The sequence below is a fragment of the Drosophila yakuba genome, chromosome 3L (genome assembly GCF_016746365.2).
Source record: "Drosophila yakuba strain Tai18E2 chromosome 3L, Prin_Dyak_Tai18E2_2.1, whole genome shotgun sequence".
Lineage (NCBI taxonomy): Eukaryota > Metazoa > Arthropoda > Insecta > Diptera > Drosophilidae > Drosophila > Drosophila yakuba.
The window spans coordinates 11323842-11348652 of NC_052529.2; the positions used below are offsets into that span (position 1 = coordinate 11323842).

At 41.1% G+C, this 24811-nt stretch overlaps 2 protein-coding genes across 7 annotated transcripts; one reads left to right on the forward strand and one right to left on the reverse strand.

Annotated features, from left to right (window-relative positions):
- Positions 1-191: 191 nt before the first annotated feature.
- LOC6533689 (serine-rich adhesin for platelets) lies at positions 192-15946 on the forward strand. 6 transcript variants are annotated; one of them, XM_039373570.2, is made up of 8 exons: positions 192-270; positions 2294-2995; positions 8722-9681; positions 9788-10308; positions 11201-12776; positions 12844-13009; positions 13548-13584; positions 15452-15780. In XM_039373570.2, exons 2-8 carry the CDS (start codon positions 2548-2550, stop codon positions 15545-15547), a joined length of 3804 nt encoding a protein of 1267 aa, XP_039229504.1. In that variant the 5' UTR covers positions 192-270; positions 2294-2547; the 3' UTR covers positions 15548-15780. The 6 variants fall into 6 exon arrangements, with proteins under 6 accessions (XP_039229504.1, XP_039229506.1, XP_015050217.1 ...); XM_039373572.1 differs by lacking the exon at positions 13548-13584 and adding an exon at positions 13260-13296 and having other exon boundaries at positions 15452-15588; XM_015194731.3 differs by lacking the exon at positions 13548-13584 and having other exon boundaries at positions 15452-15946.
- Positions 15947-16191: 245 nt separating this feature from the next.
- On the reverse strand, positions 16192-23291 carry LOC6533691. The gene is made up of 7 exons (XM_002094360.3): positions 21962-23291; positions 21764-21897; positions 21431-21678; positions 20757-21331; positions 20543-20696; positions 19870-20071; positions 16192-19811 (listed from the first exon to the last, which is right to left on the reverse strand). The coding sequence occupies exons 1-7, from the start codon at positions 22477-22479 to the stop codon at positions 19558-19560; spliced, it is 2085 nt and encodes a 694-aa protein (XP_002094396.1). The 5' UTR covers positions 22480-23291; the 3' UTR covers positions 16192-19557.
- Between the last annotated feature and the right edge of the window lie 1520 nt (positions 23292-24811).

A 24811-nucleotide genomic window follows, 5' to 3' on the forward strand; every position in this document is an offset into this window, starting at 1 on the left:
ATTGATTGTTTTGATTTATTAAATTGTTCAATTGTTTAGTATCCAATAATAAAAATTACATAAACAGCATCTTTGTTTATTATTCTTTACAAAGTAAATTTTTTTTTAAATATAATTTTAAAAATCGAAATACCGTTAAAAACTGACAGCCCTAGCTTAACACCGATGGTTTTTCTTCTGTTTCTAGGACGCGGTCACACTCAGTCTGATTGGCACAACAAACGAAAAAGTTTGCAATTCCAGGGCGCTTTTTTTTGCTTCGTCCAGCAAGTAAATAATCCGCTACAAAACCAAATTCTTGTGTTAATGCAAAAAGCTGCTCATAGAGCAGCGAATAATCCCATTGTATAAGTGAAATGTGAAAAATATTATGAGAAATGCGAAAGCGAAACAAGTGCACAAATTCTGAGAAAGAGAACAAAAAAAAAATCGGTGGAGTAAATGCCAATACAAAAAAGGAAGAGAGAGAAAGAAAAAGAACAGAGAGAGCGCGCGCATTCTCGCTCTCTCTTGTTATCATTTGGGCGGCAATTGTTATTGTTTCGACCACTTGACAATTGTCCTTAAATTGTACTTAATTTTTATGCGAATTATAGTCGCATATATGTGAATTTAATGTGGAATTTGTGCTAATACACCTGTTCGCGAGAAAAGCGAGAGTGATCGCAAGTGTTCGAATTAAAAATAGCGTTAGCGTCGCCACTTTGAAGGCCACCTGTCGAGTGCACTGCCTGCGGATATTTGTGGCCAGTGAAGCGTGAATCTGCAGAAAGCGCTACGTTCGCCGAATTATGCGATTGTGTATTGTGTTCTGGTCTGTGTTATTCAACGGGTTAATTAGCTTCTGGCCAGGCCAAAACAATCAATGCGGAGAGCAGAAAGACAAAGAGAGAGAGAGCGAGCGAGAGAGGGCTGCCACCTTTTCCTGTCATTGTCTTTGCTTCATTAATATCCCAAAAATATCTCTATTAAACACATAATCGTGCTTTGTGTTTGTCTCAGAAAGCCATCTGTATTTATTTTTAAGTAAGCATTCAATTTATTTGTTGCTTGAAGGAAAAGTTAAGTTAATAAAGCTAACGCGACAACCCTGAATTGCTCTGGCAACTCCCAGCTGTTTGCTTACTCTCCTTGGAGGCAAACGCTTTGTTGCAGTGCTGCAAACCAAGCTATTTTCTAGCCAAACCTGATAATTGTTAGGATTAACAAATAATACATCAGCTAAACGTTTTCTTGTTTAATTTACAAAGGATTTAACGGTTAAGGCCATACTAATTCACACTTTAACGGGAGCTCAGTTAAAAAAGGTACTAAGCATGTTCCCTCTCGTAATTAAAGCTTAGCTATTAATTCGCTGGAAGTTGAACCAACACTGCTGACCGCTCTCTCACTCTCTTTCTCTCGCTCGCAACGTCACTTTTGGCCAGGCTAACAAAACACGCACACCTGCGACGCTCATTCTTGACTGAATTGCCGTGAGTAAGCGTTGGGTTGAAAAAGCGAGCGCGTGTCGCGAATCGGAAAATCGAGACAAAGATAAAGAAAAGTTCATTATCACATGCCACAAGAACAGCGGAAAATAAAGCCGTTGAATAAGTGACGAAACGAAAGGGAAATGCAAGTGAAAAGTCCAATTGGACCCTGCCCTTGAAAGTGTGTATGTGTTGGCCGCAAGTGTCTGCGCCTTTGTGTGCGTACATATGTATGTATGTGTGTGTGTTTGTGCGTGTTCGGTTCCTCCAAAAGTGTTCAATGTAAAAATAAAATATCCGATTAGATTCTCGAGCACAACAAAAGCAACCTTGAAAAGGCAGCCAAGAATCGGAATCTGCCTTTCTGCTTTTTCGGCTATTTATATCCGTTTGGAAATGCCCGACAAGTTATCCAAGTGTCCAATCGGAAAACTCACGTCGCACAATTGAAAACCTCTTGGCCATTTACCTATTCAACGTGTCTCCGTGTTTCCGTCTTCACTTGGGCGTGATCACGCATCCTTAAAACGAAAATAATGAAAGAGTTTCGGTTCTTAAAGTTACACTTGCGGTCAAAGTAATAGTTGCATTCAGTTAAAGTTGTCTAGGCTTCAAAAAGAAATACTCCAAAAAAATTGAAAATCAATAGAGACGTTCAATAGAATAGGTGACAAATCAATAAACTAACAAGTTTACCAAACTTTAAAAATTTAATTAATGTACTTTGTTTTATTAATAACGAAGTTAGATTTATATATTATTAGAGTTACATTATTATTTTGACTGCATCTGAGTGTCCTTTCAACGCCTTCATTCGTTAGGTAAAAAACAACCACTGGAATTCACTTTACGCACAGAACGACTTTAGAACGCAGCAGGATGTGGAAAGCGTAGGAAAAAAAGAAAACGGGTAGTAGACAACACGCAACGAAGGCCGGAAAACGTGGAAATGACCCGCTAATTAATTAGCTAAGTAGGCAAAGAAGGAAAAGCGGCGAAAATAGGTGTAACGTACCTCCAAAGCCAACAATAAATTCCGATTTGTTGCAAAATTTATACCGAGCCAAGGCTTAAAATGACATCATACGCAAATGACACCACAACGACAGCAGCAGCAGCAGCAACAACAACAGCCACATCGGCAGCAGCAACATCGGATGGTGCAGCAGAGGCGGCAACGACAGCTGTCGCCGCCCACCAATCAGCTGTGGGGGGCGTGGCGCCATCAGCTGATGCATCCAAAGTCAAGAGCCGCGACAATTTGTCCATTGGCCGCCGCTGCCAACAATACGGCGATGATGATGGTAACAGCAGCGACGGACGCGAAAAGGCCGACACCACACCGGAAAATATCAAGAAAATCGCCGAAATCATCGACAGTCCGGATGATGGCACGACCTCGCCCCGACATGTCCAACTCCGGCATCCAATGAATCCCGGCTTCGTGGGCCTCGGCGCGGCCATCGATGACTCCTGTGGCAAGTTCTGCCTTGGCAAGCCGCCACCATCGCCGGCCGAGAAAGGTAAGCTATGTACAGTCTTACCTCCTATATAGACTTCACACGTTCAAAGTCCAGAAATGGATTCAAAATGTTATGCAGCCTTGGTTTTTCCACCTTGAAAGCCATATATCATGTTGTACATTTTAATTCATTTTTAGTTAATATTGAGAATGACGTGGTGGGTTCATCTGCGGTTGGGAACTCAGCATTTTTCAACTACGATGATTAGGATATTTTCTGCAGATCATACGGCTGTGCTTTTTAATTACCTTCTACCTTCAAGAAAATACTCGTTTGAAAAAGATTAAAATTAATAAAAGCCTGAAGAGTATGTACAAACTACATAATGGCTTAGAAACATGTGTTTTGACCTCCAACCCACGAAAGCTATTCAGGCACTAGCTTTAACCTTTAAAGACTTGGCATCCTTATAACTTCGGTTATGACCATGCTGGGGCTATAGAAATTGCAGTGTATTGGTATCATTTTGGTAAGAGCTGAAAGGCAACCGCAAAACCCGGCGACAATTGATGACTAATTTAGACATGGTGGTTTTTGTTGGACTCGCTTTTGTTGTTCCAGGTTGCGGCTTGTCTTTGCTTCTTTCTTTGTTAATTTGAATTTTTAATGAAGTTATTTTGTGCGAGTCTCTGGCCACGACTAAGCGCAAATATTTATTGCAATAGTCATGCCCGACACTCACAAACACACACACCCTCAAACACACCTCGTTTATGTTGTGGCTCAGATTGGCACAGTGGGCCGTAATAGGTTGAAAAGCAAGTTCTCGACTCTCTATTCTCGATTCTCTATTCTGGATTCTCTATTCTCTATTCTCGATTCTGGTTCTGAGAAAGTGGAACGGGATCAATAGCCTGCGAAAGCGGCAAGTGACATCAGCCAGCGTGGTATTTCATATTTATGGTCCTATGACAGAAACTTTGGAGTTGTTAATCTGGAATTGAGTGGAATGTATGTTTCTCCTTTCGGAATTTATGGCACAAACGTTTCTCCTTTCGGAATGTCTGAAAAAACTGAATTAAAGTTCCATTTCTATGTCACTTCTGATGGCAGCAGACTTATACTTTGGAAATCCTAGTACAGATTTATTGATAACAATAATAATTAAGAATTTCATTAACTATAGTAAGAACTTTATAATGAAGTCTTTACTTTCCCATTACATGCAACATAACTTAGCTACATGTGCTCATAAATTTAACATGTTACGTTCTGCGCAACAATATCACGCACAACATTTTACAAACAATTATAAATAGCGGCAATATAAAATGTTATTTTTTTGAGCCTGTTTATTTTTCTTTTATCGAATGTTTACAAGTCCAAAACACTGATTGATTTATCTGCTCGGCATTAAATGGCTTTCAAGTGTTGCAACTAATTTCATATTAACTTGGCTTGATTCCAACACACAGCAGACCACGAACTTTAATACAAAATGTAAAAACATAAAAACTCTTGATCGTCACTGGTTTAAGAAGACAAAAGGGGGTATTTAATATGATTGCTTTCAATGCGAATTTCCAGACAAGGCATCTGCTAAAGGTAAACAACTTTCGTAGTTCAGATACAAATACGAATCGTTTATTTACGAATAAAAAGCAGATTTCTGGGGCAAGTTCTGTTCACATTTGCATCGCTCGATTTGCCTGTAATCCTTTGTGTTTGCAACTAAATGAGGCAAGCCTGGAATTATGGAGTAAAAAGCAGTCTGGATCGGATCGCAGTAACCTCCAATCGAAACGATCAACGCCCGCAGCTGTGAGCTGAGTCATCCACAGCCACTTCCAGATACTTGAGATACGCGGACGCAAATCTGTTTCACTTTTTGGAGTATTTGGTTGTGTTTGGATTTTGCCAACGAGTTGCGTGCTAGGAATGAAAATGTGTGAGATAATGACGGCGACTGCTATAATTGTGTAAGATTTGGCAAGCGCTGCGAATCGAAACCAAAACTGATAATAAACATTGAGAAATGCGAGTTTTATGAACAACAAATCACGGCACTCGGTGATGAAGGGAAAATCGAGGAGCCGCCGGCCTGGGAATTTGGGTTCCATTTCAAGTGCCGCTGACAATGAGTGCCAAGGTGTAAACCAACTCGGCGCAGAGGGTATTATGTCACCTGCTTAAATGATTCATTATATTGAAATGCCACAGGGTATACGAAAGTGTTACTCTTTGCCGAGGGCTTGCGGATTAAACTGGAAAATTAAATCTTAGTTGAAAGGTTATACATTAAAAACCTAGTCACGTGCCACTTTATAGAGTTAATATGAGTTTCTTATATTTCAATTGCGTTTCTCATTCGCACATACCAATCCAATCAAAATGTGTGGCATTAATTCTTGGCCAGCGTCCAAGAATCAAACAGATTCGGAACAAATCTCTTGCTTTTGGCCTTGTTCCCAAATTGATCGTGATTTGGGCACGCCTAATTAGTTGTATTATTAAATTTGTTGGCTCTTGAATATGCCGTCACGACCTGTCTCTAAAATATTTCAGCAATTTCGTATCACAATTTTGGTGTTGCAAAATATAAATGCCTTAGTTTTTCAGCAAATTTAGAGTTCAGCCCACAAAACTAAAAGTATTTTTCAAACTGAACACCATATATTTTTAATATTTGTGGCCATGATCGATTGGACTTCCATTTCTTTTTGAATTTAAAAATACTGATGATTACTTTCTGGCGAGAATGGAGAAGCGAAATCTCATTGAAGCACTTCTCAATTTTCTTTTCAATTTTCTGCTTCCCAAGTATATATATTTAAATGCTCGCTACAATCGAAATAATCGTCGATAACAAGGCACAACAAATGGCCGCCAGTCGATGACCTCATTCGCAGATGACAAATGATGATCATCATCGCCGATGGCATCGATGGCTTTCACTGGTGTCGCCGAGCGGCGGAGAAATATAAATAAATTGTTAATAACATTTATTTAAAGGCAAAGCCAAAATCAAAGTGTAACCATAGATCACACAGTGAAACACCAAAATGTTATAAACAAATTAATCGGTGATGACGTAAGCTGGAAATGCAATTAGCGTACCTAATTGAAAACCAATGGGCAGCGTGAGAGATTTGGTTATCAATTTGCGTTTTGCATTCGCTCCATTATGTGTGGACTGCACATTTGCTGAATTAGTAAATTAGCCCAAAAATGATTAACACGCGGAATTACGCGTGGTAAAAAGGAAATGATCAAAGATCAGCAGGCGGTCGCACCATTTCCCATACTACACTTTCCCAAAACAACAAACACAGAAGCCAGCTGACCGACAAAAGTTAAACAAAAATATATATATAAATGTATGTAGACTGCAACATTATTTTGCTTTATTTATTGCGAAAAGTAAAAGCGACTACTGCCAACAAATAGGAGCAAACAAAAGGCTTTTAAACGAGCACCGCAACTCGACACACGGTCTATTCCACGGGCAAAATGGGCAACCGTAATAATAATGGCAATAATACCCGACATTTGTGTGTTGTGCCAACAGTTTTCAATTGTTGGCCCATTGCAAACGCGGCGGCGGCTTATAAAAGACAGTAAGACAGTGTGGAGCAGAGGGGAGGGGGGATTGCTGAACGATAACTCGATAGAAGACATTTTTTTTTTATGGCCATGCACAGTGGGCAGCGTAATTACCGTTAGCCAGTCGTTACCAATAGCGGTCTATTGTCTATCGACGATTGCCATACTTCCTGCCAAATTAGATTGCAAATTTAGTCATCCAACAAGCGCATAATGTCGTTCTGGTTTCCCGCCAAACTAGAACTTTCCTACTTGTTTCTTCACTATTAGTAAAGATATTTTAGTTTCAGATTGCTACTAGTTGAATATCTACTAGTTTAATACAAGTGTACTATAGTATATATGCTCTATTTACTATAAACAATAGTTTGCCCTACTTTAAGACCTAATGACAATAGATGCCTTTGATGTCGCAGTTCCGCAAAAAATGCTATATTTAGTTGCAAAATGTTTGGGAAATAGAAAATATTTAGAAACCAGAAATCATAAGCCAAGTTCATGGGAAATTGAGAACAATGAAATTATGCACATCGTTTGTGGGACTTCTCTTTACGATTCCGATTGAGCAGTTGCATCTGAGGTTGATATTCGAGAATCTTGTTTTGGGCTACAATTACGGCAACAAGTTAATTTGTGCCCATCAAAAATGAGTAAGCTTCAATCCGGAACCTGTTTTCTGCTGCTTAGTACAAATATATTATTGTTTATTTAAATACAGCAATTTTCTGCAGCAATGCACAAGATGAAAAACATTAATTACAAATGTCTAAGTAGTTATTTTCATATGAAGAAGCTGCATTGCTACCCAAACATCTTTCATTTAATTTGAAAGCAATGCTAATGATGATACATTATCACCTTGACTCCCCATTTAATTGCCCATCTGCATACTAATACTAATGGTTTGCCAAAGAAATATATGTGTGGCTTCGTGACCAAAAACTTGTTCAAAATAAGGCTGTGAGATCTCTGTTGAATATGGATATGGAATATGGTGGTTGAAATATATTTTCATGGCAAACGAAACGGAAGTTCCGCGGCCAGCTAAGTTTGGCAGAGCGTAAAAGTTTTGTGGGTCTGCCCAGTGGAACACCCTCCATTACCCCACATACTATACCACTATACCATCATACCACCATACCATCATACCACTATACCCTATATACCATATAGTAGGAAAGAAAAGAACCTGCAATTGACCGAAATCACCGAACTCTAACCTTCACTTGCCGGGCAGCACCTGACTACTGCCTTATATAGAGTACATACGTGTGGAAGCTACCCATCCATAGATCACGATTCTGAGAGGCGGCCCCCTAGATGGTCGCCCACCTCTCCACTGGATGTTGTACGAGTATCTATGTGCTTGTGCCACTTCGCGTGGCAGAGCTGCAAAGCAAATTGTTTGATTTTCTTTTTGCCCGTGCTTTGGCCGCGGAAATGTATAGAAATCGCTGGCGGAAGCGGTGGGGGATTTCCACCGGCTGCAGGTGGGCGTTTCGGGGCCCTTGAAATGGCTGAACTTCAGGGAATGCGACATAAGTACCACCACTATGTTGTCATCCGGGATGCGGACTGATTGTCTTGTTCCTTATTTGTCGGGAAGCTGGAATATACAGATCACAGATCCAATAGTTATGAGGTTCGCAATTAATTTGGTTCTAAAATTTGGCGGTTCCCATGTTTACTAATTGGTTTTGCTCATATATGGCACATGTTTTTGCCAATCATTTTTGTAAAACTACAATAATATTGTGATAAAGAATTTGTTAATCTTCAGATAAGCAGACTGTTTTAACTACATATGTATTCACAAAATGATTCTCGAATTAGAAAGCAATTGTTTGTGTCTTAAAAAGTAGTTTATATATTTATACCTTACGAATACTGCTCAATAAACATTTTTGTTTTTAACAAATATTTCTGTAATGAATATCCTTCTTGTGTACTAGATTTACACATTACCTCCGATCCGCTCCTGAATTTCTCCGTTTTGCTGCACTCATCCAACTCTTTTCTCGTCCGCTTGCCACTTCAGTTGAGTTCAGCTTAATTAACGTCAGCAGCTTAGTTTCGTTTTCACCGCTTAAACGCTAATAATAAAAATAATAATATTAACTGTAAATAAATGCTAATTTAATTGTGTGTCTGTTTGTTTGCGTCTGTTTACTATTCCATTGCAGCAGCAGCGGCACAAAGCAGAGCGAACCAGCAACATGGCACTCCACCGGGCAAGAGCAACAGCAACAGCAGCAGCAACTCCCACCATAAATCGGCGCCAGATGAGGAGGAGAACTCGAGCGAGTCGAACACAACCACGAAGGCTTCGCTGGCCTTCACCATTGATCATTTCGATGCCTCCGAGAACGATTCGGCGGCACAGGCGGCGCGCTACAAGAACATGATGGAGCGCTTCCAGAATCGCCACAAGCGCGGCGCCTCCATGTCCAAGCTGGAGACGGAGAAGGACAACACGACGGCCACAACGAACAGTGGACGCCAGTCGCAGCGTAGCAGCTTAGATGCTGGCAGCAGCATGGCGGACGATGTCTCCTCCCTCACAGCGGCCACGCCCAGTAGCGAACAGGCGCCTCCGGTGCAGGTGAAGATGCGGGTGCGGGATCGCAGCGCCTCCCGAGTGAGAGACGCCTCCAAGCGGCACAGTTGGTCGCCCAGGAGCTCGGCCAACGCAAACGAACCAGTGGCAGCACCTGCGTCCAGACCCGCCAGTCGTTCGAAACTGCCGCCACCGGTGACGGCGGCGGCGAGCAAGGGCACCTCCAACATGGTGGCCAACCGCACGGCCAATCAGTTCACACCTCGATCCACCGCCATGCAGCTGGCCCTGCGCCAGGTGGAGATGCTGTGTCCACAGCCACCGCTAGCCGATGGCAAGCCGTCGGCGGAGAACGATGCAGTCAGCGAGGCGGGCACGTACACCCTCGATGGGGACAACTATACGGAGGAGCAGAAGGATCTCATGAATATCGATAGAAATTTGAAGGAGGCTGCCAAGCAGCGGCCCAAGCAACTGCCAGTTAAGTCGAGCCGGGGCAGCAACGTCCTGGAGGTGAACTATTATCACGAAACGCCGCTGCAAGAGCAACTGCCACAGCAACTGCCAGCACAGAGGAGCTCCACAGGTCAGAGAACTTTTTCAAATGTGTTTGAATGTGCAAAAGAATGTTTAGTAGAGTTCTATGATTTCCGTAATGCAACACACACTGATTACCGTTTCATTTTCCGCAGGTGCCTATCTGGATCAGCTCAAGAGTCGCGTGCTGCGTCAGCAGGTGCCCCTATCGCCTCCGACTCCCCCCTCGCCGGCAGCGGACATGGGCTGCTTCACCAGTGTGACCACCAGTGGCGTGCTGGCCAAACAGCGCGCCTTGGATACCCATCCGAAGCCCAGCCGGCACTCGCACAGCCTGTCCACCTCGCAGATCGACAGCTCTGAGTATGTGAGCAACGAGGCTAAGCTGCGGCACACGCAGGCCTTGTCCGGATCGGCCACCGATCGCCAGAAGGCCGAGTATCGCCTGAATGTGTTCACCACCAGCACCAATCAGCAGCACCAGTTGCCGGACACACCCACCACGCCCACACAGAGCTCGGAGGCCGCCCTGCTGCAGACGGCGCAGACCAAGCAGGATTGGATCCAGGAGTGGGCGCGCAATGCGCGTGCAAGGAGCCTGGCGCAGGATGTCAGTGGCACGAGCGCCGCTCGCCGCAAGCAGCAGCAACAGCAGCAGGCGCAAGCGCAGGCACAGGTGAGCTGGTCAACCGGTTTGGCACCGGATTTCAGGCAACCTTCTTTGATAAATTCGTATATGGAAAAATCCCATTTTATTGGCACAATCTTGTCTGGCTAGTTTGGTGCTGAATGAGTCACCCTTGAATTCATTGGAGGATCACATTCGAAATATGCTTTAGAAATTTCCATTTATTTGTGGACGAATATAATATATTTTCAGAGAGAAATAATATGAAGCAATAACACGGTTTTTGTGTAAATAAATCTCTTTAAGATTTAGTCGCAGTCATTGGAAATTTTAGAAATGATTAGCAGCCAAATTTGCTAGATAAAATGACGTAGTGCTATTTAACTGGCGTTGTTTATTAAGTATATTAACAAATGTAGATTAGATTGCTAATGTGATTCATCACAGTCATTTGGTGATCAAATAGGTAACTTACATTTTGAGATGTTCCCTTTAACTAACGTTATTATATGAAAAGCTTATTATTTTAAGAGATTAATAATCATTCCAATTAATTAAAAAAACAACAATTTATGAACTTAAGTCTGTGATAAACACTTGAGGACAAAGTTAAGTTGAGCTAAAGTTTATGTACATACATGCATTATTATTTTACATTTACTTGACATAGGCTGTAAAATATAATCGAAGTAATGAATCTCGTAGCTCGGACACAAACCCATTACAAAAGGTTTACATAAATGTAGCTCACTTTTATGGGCTTAATTTGTGATAAAATAATAACTACTGTTGCTTTGCAAACATATTAATGAGGAAAAATCTGATTGTTAGAAAGGTTGCTAAATATATAGTTAAATTTTTTATTATTTATTTATTGCGTACTTCTGTTTCTTAATTTTAATAAAGTAATTCTACTGACATTGGTCTCTTTAACTTTCAGCAACTGATGACACGCAGCTACAATTGCTCCGACACGGGCGGCGATTCCTTGACCGACGACAGCCTCAGTTTGTACAACCAGCAGCGGCAGTATGCGGCGGCAGCCAAGCTCAATCGCGGTCTGGCGGAGCGGTATCGCCTGCTGGGCGACTGTGACTACGCCAGCGATCCGGCGCTGTGCAGCCATGGCGGTGGTGGAGGTGGACAGGGCATGGAACCAGGCTACAAGCCACCAAAGAGTCCCAGCAAGATACCCTCGCCGCTGCACACGCTGGGACGTGCGCGCAGTGCCAGTCGCTCGCGTCCGCCAACGGATGCATACTTGGAGCAAACGGCTGCGGCCATCAGTAGTCTACAGCAGTCACTTTCACGCCGAAGTTCGGTTAAGTCGCCGGCGCAGAGCAGTCCGCAGCATAGTCTGGAATCGGGAATGGGTGCCGGAGCAGGCGGTGGCTATAGACGATCGCCGCTCCATCGAGCGCTCATGACCAGCAGCATCAATGAGGCGCAGCTGCAGTTGCTCACCAGTGGCGAGTATCTGCTCAAGCAATTGCGTCGCCGCAAGAACTCCCTGGAGTATGATCCCGGCCAGGATGTGGAGCATGTTGAGCCAGCAGCTGTACCCTTGTCGCCGCTGCGTCGATCGAGTAGCTTCCAGCAGCAGCAGGGCCAGCCACCAGTGCGTCAGGCGCGTCCAAATTTCCAGAACCTCTACACACCGCCCGCTGCCCGTCATGCCCACGCCCTGAGCACCGTTCACCAGCAGCAGCAGCTAAAGAAATCCGCCAGCAGCAACAACTTTGAGCAGGCCTACAGCGACTACGACAATGAGTTGCAGTATTATATAAACGATGAGGATGAAATGGGCACTACTGGTGCCTACTACTCCAGCAACGAAGAGGAGGAGGCTGCGGAGAGTCACGAAGATCAGGGCGCGGTGCCGCTAAGTAACACGCGCATGAACAAGGCACTGCTGATGCGAATCGAGAGAAGCAAACAAAGAGTGGCTGGAACACAGGCGCCGGCTAAACCAACCTCAGCACCAGCGGGCAAGCTGAGCATGGCACAAACTGGTGCTGGCTTGGTGGCCTGTCCCAATACACCCGAAATGCCACGCCGGGGCATCAAGAGTGCGCCCAGGGCAGCTCCAGGATCGGGCAATCGAGTCGCCCGTCAGTCAATGCCCAGGGAAACGTCTCTCAGTCGACTGGCACAGCAGGTGCCCAGCTCGCTGGCCAACGCTAAGAAGCAGCTGCTCCAAACCGCCAGTGCCGGTGTCACCTCCAATGCCAGGGATCAGCGTGTGCAGCCCAAGTACATGGACATATCCAAGTACAAGTCGGCGCAATCCAACAACTTTTTGCGCAAGAACGATGCCAAGAGCACTCTGAAGCCAGCTGATCAAATGAAACGTAGTCCCAGTGCCTCATCCATGGGTCTGAGTCGCGGCGAGGGAACGCGTGCCAGTAACCGAAGTGTGCGCAGTGCTGCCTCCGCGATGAACACCAGTACCACTTTGCTGGGTGGCGGCAATCCAGGATCACGTAACTCCTCTGCAATTCGTCGCGATGCCTCAGGTAAGCTTGCTTGTCCGTATTCTCTCCCATTTACAATAATTTGTTTAAAACATTTGTATTTGAACAGTGAACAAGCAAAAGGAGGCCGAAATGGCCATGTGGAAGCGTCGATCCACCTACGATCCCATGAAGGCGGCTGCCGAGGATCGCCGCAAGAAGGAGGAAGCGCGACGAGCCCAGAACGAAGCTCAGCGACAGCTCAACGATGAGGTCGATGAAATACCTTTTGAGAGGTAAATTATATGGGCATCACTTGCCACAGACTTTCTGATAAATAGCCCGCTTTAGGTGACTTTCCCTGTGTTTAACCCTGACATAATAGATCTAGTGTTATAATTAGACATCGTTACAAATATGTTTCCTATAAGAACAGCAAAGCAAGGCCCTAAACTTAAATTCCCGAAATGTTAAATTATTTATTAACTCAGGTTTATTTCTTGAATAGTTATTCTTTACCAGTAAAACGTTTAAATTTCTTGACAGATCGATACTATTCTCCATTGAAGAGTTCCTTTAGAAGGTATTAAATAATGAAATAATTACGTTTCCTGTAAATGTATAGCTAATTATTTGAATAGGTTCCTATTCTTTTAGATTAGTGTAGCTAAACTTATGTAAGCTCATTTAAATATATTTAAACCAAAATAGTTTTTATACATAAGATTTAGCCTTAGAGGTCTTAGCTTTAGGCATACTATTTCTTAATTGTTTTTAACATACTTTCAATTATCTGAACTTGATTTGTATCCTTTACTTTGGTTCTTTTATTAGCTTAAGGTTGTGGGTAATATCGCGGCTTGAAGTAAAGGTGCGTTCTGGAAATAGACAAATATTTTAGCAATAACTATCAACTATCTCTCATGACTCACTTCTAGATGAAACTTATAATTTTCCCTAATTTGTACTTACATAAGTAGTGGCCAAGTAACGAGTTCAGTATTGAATTTGTAACGTAACACCGCTCAGTATGAATCGAATGAAAATAGGAACTATGTCGTAAATGATCCAGCATTCTGTACTTATGATTTTGCTAATTGATTTCTTCTCTTTTAATTTCTGTACACCCCAACACACACAACTCAACACCACCACTACCACTATCTACACTACGAAAAACAATCCGTTAAAACAATCCAATTGAAATCGGTAGACCATCACGCTCCCACTACCGCCGTGGACAGTTATGACCAACGGATGGTGTGCTAGTTACCGATTTTTGAGCCATCAGCATACACCTAAACATTCAGTTGACTATCTTTCCACGAAACCCAAAAAGAAAACCAAATACTTTCCACTACAAAAACATGCCACACGATCTAACATGGTGCAAGCAGCAGCGGCAGCAGCCGATTGTATCACTAGAATCCATATCTAGTGTCAGATACAATCGCCGAATCGAATCGAATCGAACAACGATCATTTTGAGAACGGATCTAACTCGCGTAGTATCCACAAAAATACGATTTTCCAAAGCAACGACAACTAGAATGAAATGTTTAGTAACGACAGCCAACCCGAAGCCAAATGTGCGGCTATCTATTTGCCAAATGTAATAGAGCAATCTTTATAAAAAAAAAAAAGTCGTAGTATTATTGTTAAATATTTATGCATACAACTCAATCATTTCGTTGTTGTTCGCCGTTGTGCAATTGTCTCGACCAATTTGTTTGTTCGTCAGTTCGTTAGTTACTTTGTCTTGTGCGGCTTCATTTGATTTTATTTGGCTGAGCAACAAATTCGACCAATAAAATGCTCTCGAAGATTGAAAACTAACCGCATCAATTCTAACTTCATACTTAATTTAAAGGTATCCTCTTGGTGATTATGTTTCTGTATTTTATTCAACAAAAGTACGAGACACAATCATTTTGGGTGTATTCTTTACTAAATTTTGCATTAGTAGCGCATCAGAGAAATTGTAAATTAGGTGATAAGCCATTGATTGAAGTGTTCTATGAAAATATCGTATGGCTAAAGATTAAACTGAAAGAAAGCTAATAAACTTACTTACTTTAAGTGTTATAAAAGATAAGATTCATGATAATTTCAATTTTTCATTAGTCTACTGAACGTTTGAAGTTCCTGTTCCAATTAATATGCTTTTTAATATACTATACTTTATTTGTGTGCAAGTTCTAACGTTAGATTACTCGTTATCATCAATTGCGATTTTTCATAATATCACTGAAAAACAATTGGTTATTGAACTTCCATTTGCAATTTCCAAATCTTTCAAAATTGTAAAATCCTCTATTTGCTCTGGCAACTTCGAGACAAATCTTCATTACTGTGTAAATTGCTGCAACCCAAACTACTTAACCAACCATATAACCAAACATTATTAGTTAGTTCTCAAGTGTACAAATGTTTGTCCCGTTTATTGCCTAACCGACATCGCATTCAACATGCCACTCCCTAACTCCCTAACCAAAAGAACCTAACAAACCCAATCCCGAAACCCGCTAACCACACAAAAGTCAGTCAGTAGAACAAGCTAACACATAGACAACTATTTAACGCTTTCTTAGAACTCGCTAGTACAAAACTCACCTGAGATCGAGAAAGAACACCTCACATACCATTCGAATTGATTGCATTCCGAATTGTGCATTTATTAAAATAATCCTTACCCGTCCAATTTGAATGAAATATTAACGTAAATTCTCTATATACAGTGTGCTGCGCCCAGCCAACAATATGACCATCACGAGCGGCGGCAACAGCTACAGTCCGCGAAACTCCGTGGAAAACGACGCCTGGACGCTTGGTGAATCCTCCGAGTATGGCGAATATCCCGATGACTACAATGAAAACGATGAGGAGCACGGCGATGAGGATATTGACTACGTTGGCCAGGAGTCCGACGATGTTTTCGAAGCGGATTCCGGCGAGGCTGCAGCTCAGGGCGCACAGTAGACAACTAGACAACTAATAGAACTAAACAAAACACAAACCAGCAACAGTGATAAATGATTCGATATATACATAACTCTATATATATGTATAACATATTGTATTTCTTAGCGATTGATAAAGCGAAATACGCGTAACCTTAGCTGACATGATTTTCCCTTGGCTTGTTCCACCTCTTTAAATGGAATTTTGTATTTTGAAAACCGAAGATCATCGAATAATGCAATAAACTGAACTCGCTTAGTGAAAAAGTTAAACACTTCAGATATTTAAAATATATTTTCTTGCTGAAATCTTTATTTTATGAGTTAAATTCGATACAAATAACAAGTTAAAAGTAATTGTACAAACATAAAGTAAAAATAGAATATGCTTTAAATAGATATTCTAACATTGTCGACTTTGGTGCAAATAACTTTAATATATATGGAAAAATACTCAGATGTGTCCTAGGCTTTGTGAAGATTGAAGAGCTTGAAGTGGATTTAAAGCCGAGCCGAAATGACTGCAATCAAGTGCTAAACGAAACAATGTAACTTTAAGAATTGCTTGCCCAAAACACGCGGTAAAACTGACCAAGAGGAATTGAATTGTTTTGTAATCTGAGCTAAAATTTAATGCGTTCGAGATCGGCCCTTTCTTTGCCCCAAAAACACGATTACTGGGAAATAGTTTGGTTTTTGGTAAGAATTTGTAGTTACTGATGAACTCATGTCTGTAGGTTTTTATATACATACATATATGCGAACACACGATGGAAGGTAGCTTACATAACAAATTACGATACTGTCTAGTTTTATATATGCATACAATACACTAGCGGAGTACGTCTAGTTTAGTACTATGTAAAAGGAGCATATGTGGTATTCGCTTTTAAACAAACTGAATTGTTAAATTAGTTATTCTTTCAAAACAAACAGAATATGGTCAAAAATCGTGCATTGTCCATGATTGCAAACAAACAAACTGCTCGCTGGATATTAAGTGGATTTTAGTTAATTTTAAAACAATTGTATTCTTGCAGCTGCTTTTTTAAACAATAACTACAAATGCCCAAGTCAGCTTAAGCAATAGACAACATACTATAAACAAAGACTTTTTTTCTAAACAGCCTGAGAATGTCCAATGAAATATTCAGAAGCAGTTGACCGGTTTTAAAAATGATAATTTAAAATAAAAATATGTATTTTAAAATATCAAAATTGTAACGCAAGAAAAGTAAGAATTAACCGTCTAAAACGTTTTTAAAAATGTATATTTTAGGGTTTCAAACGAAATGAATGAATTGTTTTTTGTATTGTGTCCTATTTCTTGTTATTTTATTTCTCCAATAATTTTAGATAAACAAAAATAAACGATGATAAAAATAAACAAATTTGAAGAAACAAAATTGTTGTTTGGATTAAAAATATTCTTGGGTTCAATGTCCTCTAATAAATTTGAATGAGATTATCAGAATGCCAAAATTATAATGAAAATCGTAGACTTCATATGTGCATATAAATATACTTATTTTGTGTTTAGGAAAACGCAATACTGTTTTCTCTCTCTTTCAGTTTTAAATATCCAATTTTGTGATTATTGTTTTTAGATTCGTTCTATGCAAATTAGATCAGCTAACTGGAATATTTAATATTATCCGTGGACATAATTGAAATCAAGGCCCAAGTGTAACGAATGCGATGGATACATGGATATTTTCGATGAAAGTAAACAAAGTACGAAAGTGGAACTCTTAGATATGCAATATTTGAATAATAATTTTAATTACAAAACGAAAACAAAACAAAACAATGTTGTTATAAGCGGGAATGCGGGAATGTCAGAATGAAGTGTGGGTGTTTCTACAGCCAAAAGTTGTTTGTTTGGGGATAAAAGGAAACGTCAATTAGGTTTCGTATAACACTGAAAACGCAATCAAAAAACGCAATTAAATTCAACAAACTGGTGACTCTCAAGTCGAATCAACTTGAAAGGTACTCGAAAAAATGATGATATATACTTTTTTGTTTTAGATAAAATACAAAATATTTTTCTTGAAATAACAAACCATTTATTCCATACATTGTCTAGATCGTCGATACATTTGAACATCGTTGAAAAAATGTAAAAACGTAGGGTGGGTTCATTGAAATTTGAAGTTCTAGTGGTTTTTCGATTGTTTGAAAATTTGTGAGTATCAATTATTGCCACGTTGAGCTTGGTAAAATCTAGTTCTTCATATCGGTGACAGACTGTAAATGAATATAATTAAATGAACAGCGGACCAATTAAGATGTCAAATGGGAGAAAAAGCGGACTCCATTTGAATTATTTTTAAAAGCCTACTTACGTAATATATTTTTAAATTTTGTAAACCATTTTTTTTCAGTGCGTTATGCAGCTGAATTTTAATCCCTGCTGGTCACTGAATATAAAAAAATACATGTGAAGAGGGGAAGTCACGACGAGAGCCAACAAAAAGCACAATAAAATGAAGCAAAACTAATGAAATTATATGAAATAGGAATGTACACAACAATTTTGAGCCGAAACAAAACAAACACAACTGCCATAAATATTTTTCACAAAGAAAAACAAAACGAAACAATTTCACGGTGGAAAAAGCACTCTTCACAATCTGTAAACAAATGCTATTAAATATTTATGCAGTTTTGGGTAATAAATAAATGGATTTTTAAGTTTTTATGCACGCATATATTGGTGGTCATAATTTTGCAAATTGTCAGAAAAAGGGAAAACAAGAAATTAAATGGTATTGTAATTAAATAGTTTGGCACTTCAATTAGGATAAACTGAAAAGCAAAAATCACATTTTTTGTTGAGTTTATAATTACATTTTTGGTTTAAACTTTAAAAAGATTTCTGCAGCACCTTTGAAAGTTTTAAAATATTATTAGTAATTCGTTAATTCCTTTAATAAATATGCCAGTTCCTCAACACGAACAATTTTCCGTTGCCACACCTCAAACAAAAAAAAGGCAAAGATATATGGAAAACTTCTAAAGAGATGGCCAAACAAAAACAAAGGCCTATTAATTATTATGATTGTTATTAACCTTTGGATGGTGCATTACTTAGCACGTCTGTTTTCTGGCTGGCTGGCTATCTCATCGCATGAAAATGTTCGATTTTAATTTCCTTTTCCATTCAAAAATTCTTGAAGTGCCCGTGAGCTCCGAAAAATCGAGAGGATTTTCGGTTTTTATATAGAATTGTTGTGTGGATCTTTTTTTTCGGTTTTTGGGGTTTTCGGTTTAGTGTGGCACTTAAAAATGGCTTTATTTATGGGCTTTTATCATTTCAACTTTCGTTGGATTTGTGATATGGCCATAAACAAATAATGCCTAATGTGCATTAACTCATAAACAATGCAAATCAGTACGAGTATTTACGAAAAGTGATTGAAGCAATCCGGGCTCTTGAATTTATTCACCACCACATTGCCACTGGTACTTGAGGCCACTTGGCTCCTCGTGATAAATGGCACTATATTCATCGATCGCATTTGCCCCCCAAGAACCCCCCACCCTTTTTTCTCAGTGATGCGTTACGTCAATGAAGACTTTTCAGCTTCTCGATTGCCATTCAGTGCTCGAGTACCGCGATACATTTGTCATTTGCCCACCAATTATAAACATTGGGCATATGTGTGTGCATATATATCATTACTTTGTGGAATGTATCTGCTCGATTGACAACTTGCAGTACTTGAGATTATTTACTTAGGCCTGTTGTGGTATGGAATGTTTCTCAAGTAATGTGCAAAAAAAATATCCATATATCTAGAAAATAACCTTGGCATTCTGTAAAACTTTGACTTCAATGCTGTGGATATATTCTCTTGAAATTCTGTAAAACTTTGACTTCAATGCTGTGGATATATTCTCTTGAAATTATAATACAAGACGGGGTTGTACACATCATACATGGGATGTTTCATGACAATGTGCCTGAAATGCCATCTTTCGGCGAGCAGCGTTAGTATCGCGATTACGTAACCAATGAACAGGGCCACAAAAGAGCTCCAGAATTTCTGGATATTCATGAGGGCCTCCTGCTGGGCCAAAGCCTCCGCCGGCAGGTGTTGTGTGGCATCCTTCAGCCACTTGGATATCAGACCTGTTCATCAAATGGCAGGGAATTCATACAGGATATAGGATATAGGAATGATACTGACCACCCTCCGCCAGATGCTGAATGGAGCCATCTACGCGTGGCTTCAGCGCCGAGTTCTTCTCCATGGCCAGCACCACGGGCATATGGAGCACACACTCCTTCATGATGTGCAGTGCTGATCCGGATTCGTCCGTCACTCGAAGATATCGCAGATAGAACTCGTTGTCATAGTACGCACACTGACCTTTGGCAATGCGAGAGGTCTACAAAAATGAATATTATTATTAACAAAAATAAAGTACAAACAGCTTAGCATCTATACAATTAGGCCAAAAAAGCCATGACCTTCTTTTCAGCTGCCCATCAAATGGAAAACAAAGTTATCCCAGCAATAAGCCATTAAGTCGACGGAATATACTTTCCATATCACACTAAGTAGATTATTTTGCCAACTTGATGAATTAATACCGTTAAATGAAAAATGTTGCCAAATACGCTTATCACATAGATAAGATATTTGGCGTTTGGCAAGCAGTTGAAACTGGTTTTTGTTTTTCTATCTGCTGGTATAAAGTTCATTGCTACAAAAGGTTGATAACAAGAGCGCTTGTAAATCAGGCAAGTTTATGCGATTTACCCTAATTCTGTATGGTTCAAATCGAAATTAAGTCTTCTTACTCAAATGAGTCAGTGGAAATTGTAATATTTTACTGATATAGTAACGTAGTTCTTACCAAATCATCGCTGTATCCGATGACTTCCATCTTTTTGCCCACTTTCCTAGCAATCTCATCATTGGCATCCAGAAAGAACTGCCTGTTCTCATTCGCCCCAGCTGATGGCGGGATATGAGATCGCAGCAGATCCTCCAGTGTGTCTATAGTAACCCTAAGATACAGAAATATATTTACATATAAGCATTATATGCCTTTCAGATTTGCAGCTCACCTGGCAGCGGGGTTGGCCAAAATGGCAGTGAAGCTGGCTCTGTATGTGGCCACCAGCAGGATGCAGTAGATCCAGTACCAACCAGTGAGTACTCTCAGTGGCCAATTGCGAGGCATTCGCGGAAGAGCCACATACAGGAGCATGCTGTAGGTGAGCAGGATGCAGTTGGCATAGCCATCGAAGAGATCACGTGGCATCCTATCCCCTTTAGATGGACGATAGCGACTGATGGCGATGCGGAAACTAATGCGACGATAGATCTGTGGATCCATGGGCACAGTGCGATTGCGACGCAGGCAGCGAAAGAACTCGGCGGACACATTGCCATTGATAAGGGCGTTCAGGAAACTGATGGCATAGAAAACCGTGCCCACCACAAACAGGGAGAGCAGTACACCCGCCCACATGCCGGCGCTGAAGGGCAGGATGAAGGTCTGCCAGGAGTTGTCCGTGGAGGATTCGGGTGTGAGAAAGGTCAGGCACTCGAAATTGTGCGGCGCACTGAGCTCCACCAATTTCAGATACACCTGAAACTGATGCAAATCCCCAATGGCAAAGCGGGCACTGTGGTCAGCCTGTGCAGATTAAAGCATTAATAAGTCAACAGTTTGGCTAATGACACACCATAATCATATTCCAAGTTCCTCCTTTCTTATCCCCCAATCCCCACTTACCACCTCATCCACCAGCATCGAATCGATGTGTGTGCCATTCTGTTCTGGATTACCAGCTCCATAGGCAGCAGCATCCAGCTCCCAGTTTGTAGTCTCAGTTTGATTGGGTTTGTAGTAGACGGGCTTGAAATTCAGGGCCTTGCCCAGTGAGTTCATAATCTCAACCTCAACTCCTTGGAAGCTCTTGGTCGCATTCGCCCATAGAACCATGGGCACGTGCTCGGAAATGGCCACGGGCAGCGAGGTTCCTGAAGAATTAAATAATAGTTTAACAAATTATAATTTACTATTTCATATTAACAATCTTTTCTTTAAGTAGCAACTGCAACTCACCGAACAAGTTGCTCGTTTTGTCCGCAAATAAAATCCTGCCATTCACACCTTTGCCCAATTCCCAATCAGCAATGTTCTTCGTCACCAAAACGCCGCTCAAAATGCCCGGAAAAGCTATGGTGGAAATAGTATACCTACCAAAAATAATAACCCAATTTAATAACAATATTTAAGGGGGGTAATGAGTATTAGACGCACTTGTTGTCCAACTGCCTTTTGAGGAAAATGGCGCCGATGAAAACGCTCCACAGGTGAATCATTTCGCTCTCAAAAAACCGCGAATCGTGTAATAATACAAACTTTTTCTGCATATTCAAAGCTCTGCTGTCGTATATATAGTTAAGAAATCGCTGCACCTGCCAGCCATTCAGGATGGTGATTACATTCAGTTCACAATCACTAGATTTGATGGCTTTGTAAAGCTCCACTTGTTTGGTAGGACGCTGCAGATCCTCACTGGCATTGGCGCGCATCACAAAGAAGGGTATCACTTGGCGACCCACCGACTCGAAGAATACCCTATCGTAAATGGGATAATGCAGATCATCGGTGATGACGCCAAAGCATCGCTTCACATTGGCAGCCCACAGGATTTTCTGCAGCAACACTTTCAGGTGCATCTCGTATCCATTAAGTGGCGGATGCTTGGGCATGGGCATTAAGGTGGCCATCGCCAGGGATATGGAAGCCACAATCAGGATTCCCAGGCAGCGCATCCTTTCGCCGCCAAACGCAAACTGTTGGCCACTTTTACGTTCTCAGTTCTCCATTCGCGGCTGGTTCGTTAACCTGTTTACCGGAACGAACCCTCGAGGACTCGAGAACTGGAGAACTGGAGAACTGGAGGACTGGAGTCCTCATTGCATATGCAGATCTAATTAAACTTGTCCGAACTCCGTGAACCGGGAGACCCGGACTGTCAGTCAGTCACTCATCAACCTGATTTACTCGCATTCCGACGCTTTCCACCGACTATCCACCGAGTTTCCACCGACTATCCACCGACTTTCCACCGGGCAGGGCTATCTAATTAAAGTTTTGCGGCCCAGGGGTTAATAAGTTTGGCCGGATAATGTGGCCAAGGTTGGAGGGAGTGCCTTTTTTCAGTTGGGTGTTGTAATGACACGTCCTCAAAGGAGTTTTTACTGGCCACCTTCGGCATTTGGCGAGATAATGTTCCACATTGCTTATTATTATATTAAATTAAAATATTTGTATTTAATTATAGAAAATATATTTCTAAGTTTGAAATTATATTTATGACTTAATAAATCTGCACTTTATGAATATAATGAAATAGAATTGTCTTAACTGTTGTAAACTTAGTTATAAATATTGATAAAGAAGTATTCCGATTATATCTTACATATCTGTGATATTCAACTTACCATAACCCACACAAATGACCTTTATTTTTGTTAAAATACCCAACCTATGAACCTCTTACCTGACTTCCCCCGTTACCAAAATGGCCTGTATATAAATTACTTTTAAAAAAGTAAGAAAACCGGATGACCTAATCAAACAGCCGATCAATCAGTACCTGTGCCACCCGACGAAATCCTCTACCAACCCAAATAGACCAACTCACTCAAGAATCACTCTAGTTCGGTATAAGAAGAAACCAATGTGGCAATCACAGGGGTCATTAAATTTCATTTAATCGCTGCGCACCACTGATTGAGATCTGTGTGGCGAAAGTTGTGGCTGCGATGCGATGTTGTCACTAATTCGATGACTGCCCAACGAGCAGACAATTGGATCAGACCAATTTATCATAAGGCCATAACTAATCCGTCCGTCGGTCTTCATTAGCGCAGAGACACGAGATCGGAGGACCAGTGGACCGACCAGTGGAACAGATGACCAGTTGGTTACTTGGATATGAGTGAGGATTGAGTGCCGCCGCCTGCTGATGAGTTGGCTGCAGTCGCGAAATCAGCAAATTGCGATCATCCGCAGTCAAGGCTCGCAGTCACACTAACGATATTGTAATGCGAACGACGACGTGGTGTCACTGGAGACATAAGACTCAGTCCGTCCACTCTGTCCAGTTCAGTCCAGCACAGTCCAGTCCAGGCCACTCAGTCAGTCAGCCGATTAAAGCGCCCAGAAGCCGCATTCAAATACCCATTAATGTCAGCTCAAGTCAGCTAAGGTGAGTCGCTGAGTCGCTGAGTCGGACGGAGCCAATCAGCCTGCGGATGCGATGGGTGATGGTACTCGGTGTGGGCAGGTAACCAGTTGTCCAGTTGACCAGTTACCCACTGGCCAGTTGCCAGTTGCAGGTTACCCCCGCGCAACTCACTTAGCCATATCCATTGCCGTTCTTCTGCGCTTTATTGTCGTATAATTAACTTTTTCCGAATCGTCCGGATTTGGAATTGTTTGCACATAATTGCAATTTAATTATTTTCTCTCGCTCGTTTTCCTTTTTCATGTTTTTATGGATTTATGTTGGTCGCGCGGTCTGCTGGCCATTAGCTTGGTAACAACAGGTAACACCCTGGCCCTGCGACCGAAAGACTAATGCCAATGCCGGGCTCAGAACCATAACCACATCCACATCCATACTCACATCCACATCCACATCCACATCGCAACCTGGCAGACGCGGCAGGCAGGTAGCGCAGAAATCGATTTCGGACGCCCCCGGACCGCTTCCCATGTCCAAGTGTCAGCCGGTGCCGGGTTTATGCTCTGGACCGACACTGCGAGAAATCGGGAGAGGTTTGGAATTGAAGAACATGTACCAAAACTATAACTATGTAATAAATGTAAAATAATGATATACATTATCAATAGATAGATATCATAATATATAGATATCATTATAGATAGATTTCATAATAGATAGATGTCATAATAGATAGATATAATTATATAAAGATATCATTATAGATAGATATCATAATATGTAGATATCAAAATAGATAGATAGTATAATAGATAGATATCATAATAGATAGATATTATAATAGATAGATATCATAATAGATAAAAAATTTAATATATAGATATCATAATAGATCTACATGTATCAAATGA

Excerpts from the sequence above, each read along its gene's own strand:
- LOC6533691 (XM_002094360.3), bottom strand. The coding sequence starts at position 22,479 with ATGCGCTGCCTGGGAATCCTGATTGTGGCTTCCATATCCCTGGCGATG. Across the intron at positions 21,898-21,961 it reads AAAAGGCAGTTGGACAACAA|GTATACTATTTCCACCATAG; the intron begins GTGCGTCTAATA and ends TATTTTTGGTAG. Across the intron at positions 21,332-21,430 it reads CGATGCTGGTGGATGAGGTG|GCTGACCACAGTGCCCGCTT; the intron begins GTAAGTGGGGAT and ends TAATCTGCACAG.
- LOC6533689 (XM_015194731.3), top strand. The coding sequence starts at position 2,548 with ATGACATCATACGCAAATGACACCACAACGACAGCAGCAGCAGCAGCA. Across the intron at positions 9,682-9,787 it reads AGCACAGAGGAGCTCCACAG|GTGCCTATCTGGATCAGCTC; the intron begins GTCAGAGAACTT and ends CATTTTCCGCAG. Across the intron at positions 12,777-12,843 it reads AATTCGTCGCGATGCCTCAG|TGAACAAGCAAAAGGAGGCC; the intron begins GTAAGCTTGCTT and ends GTATTTGAACAG.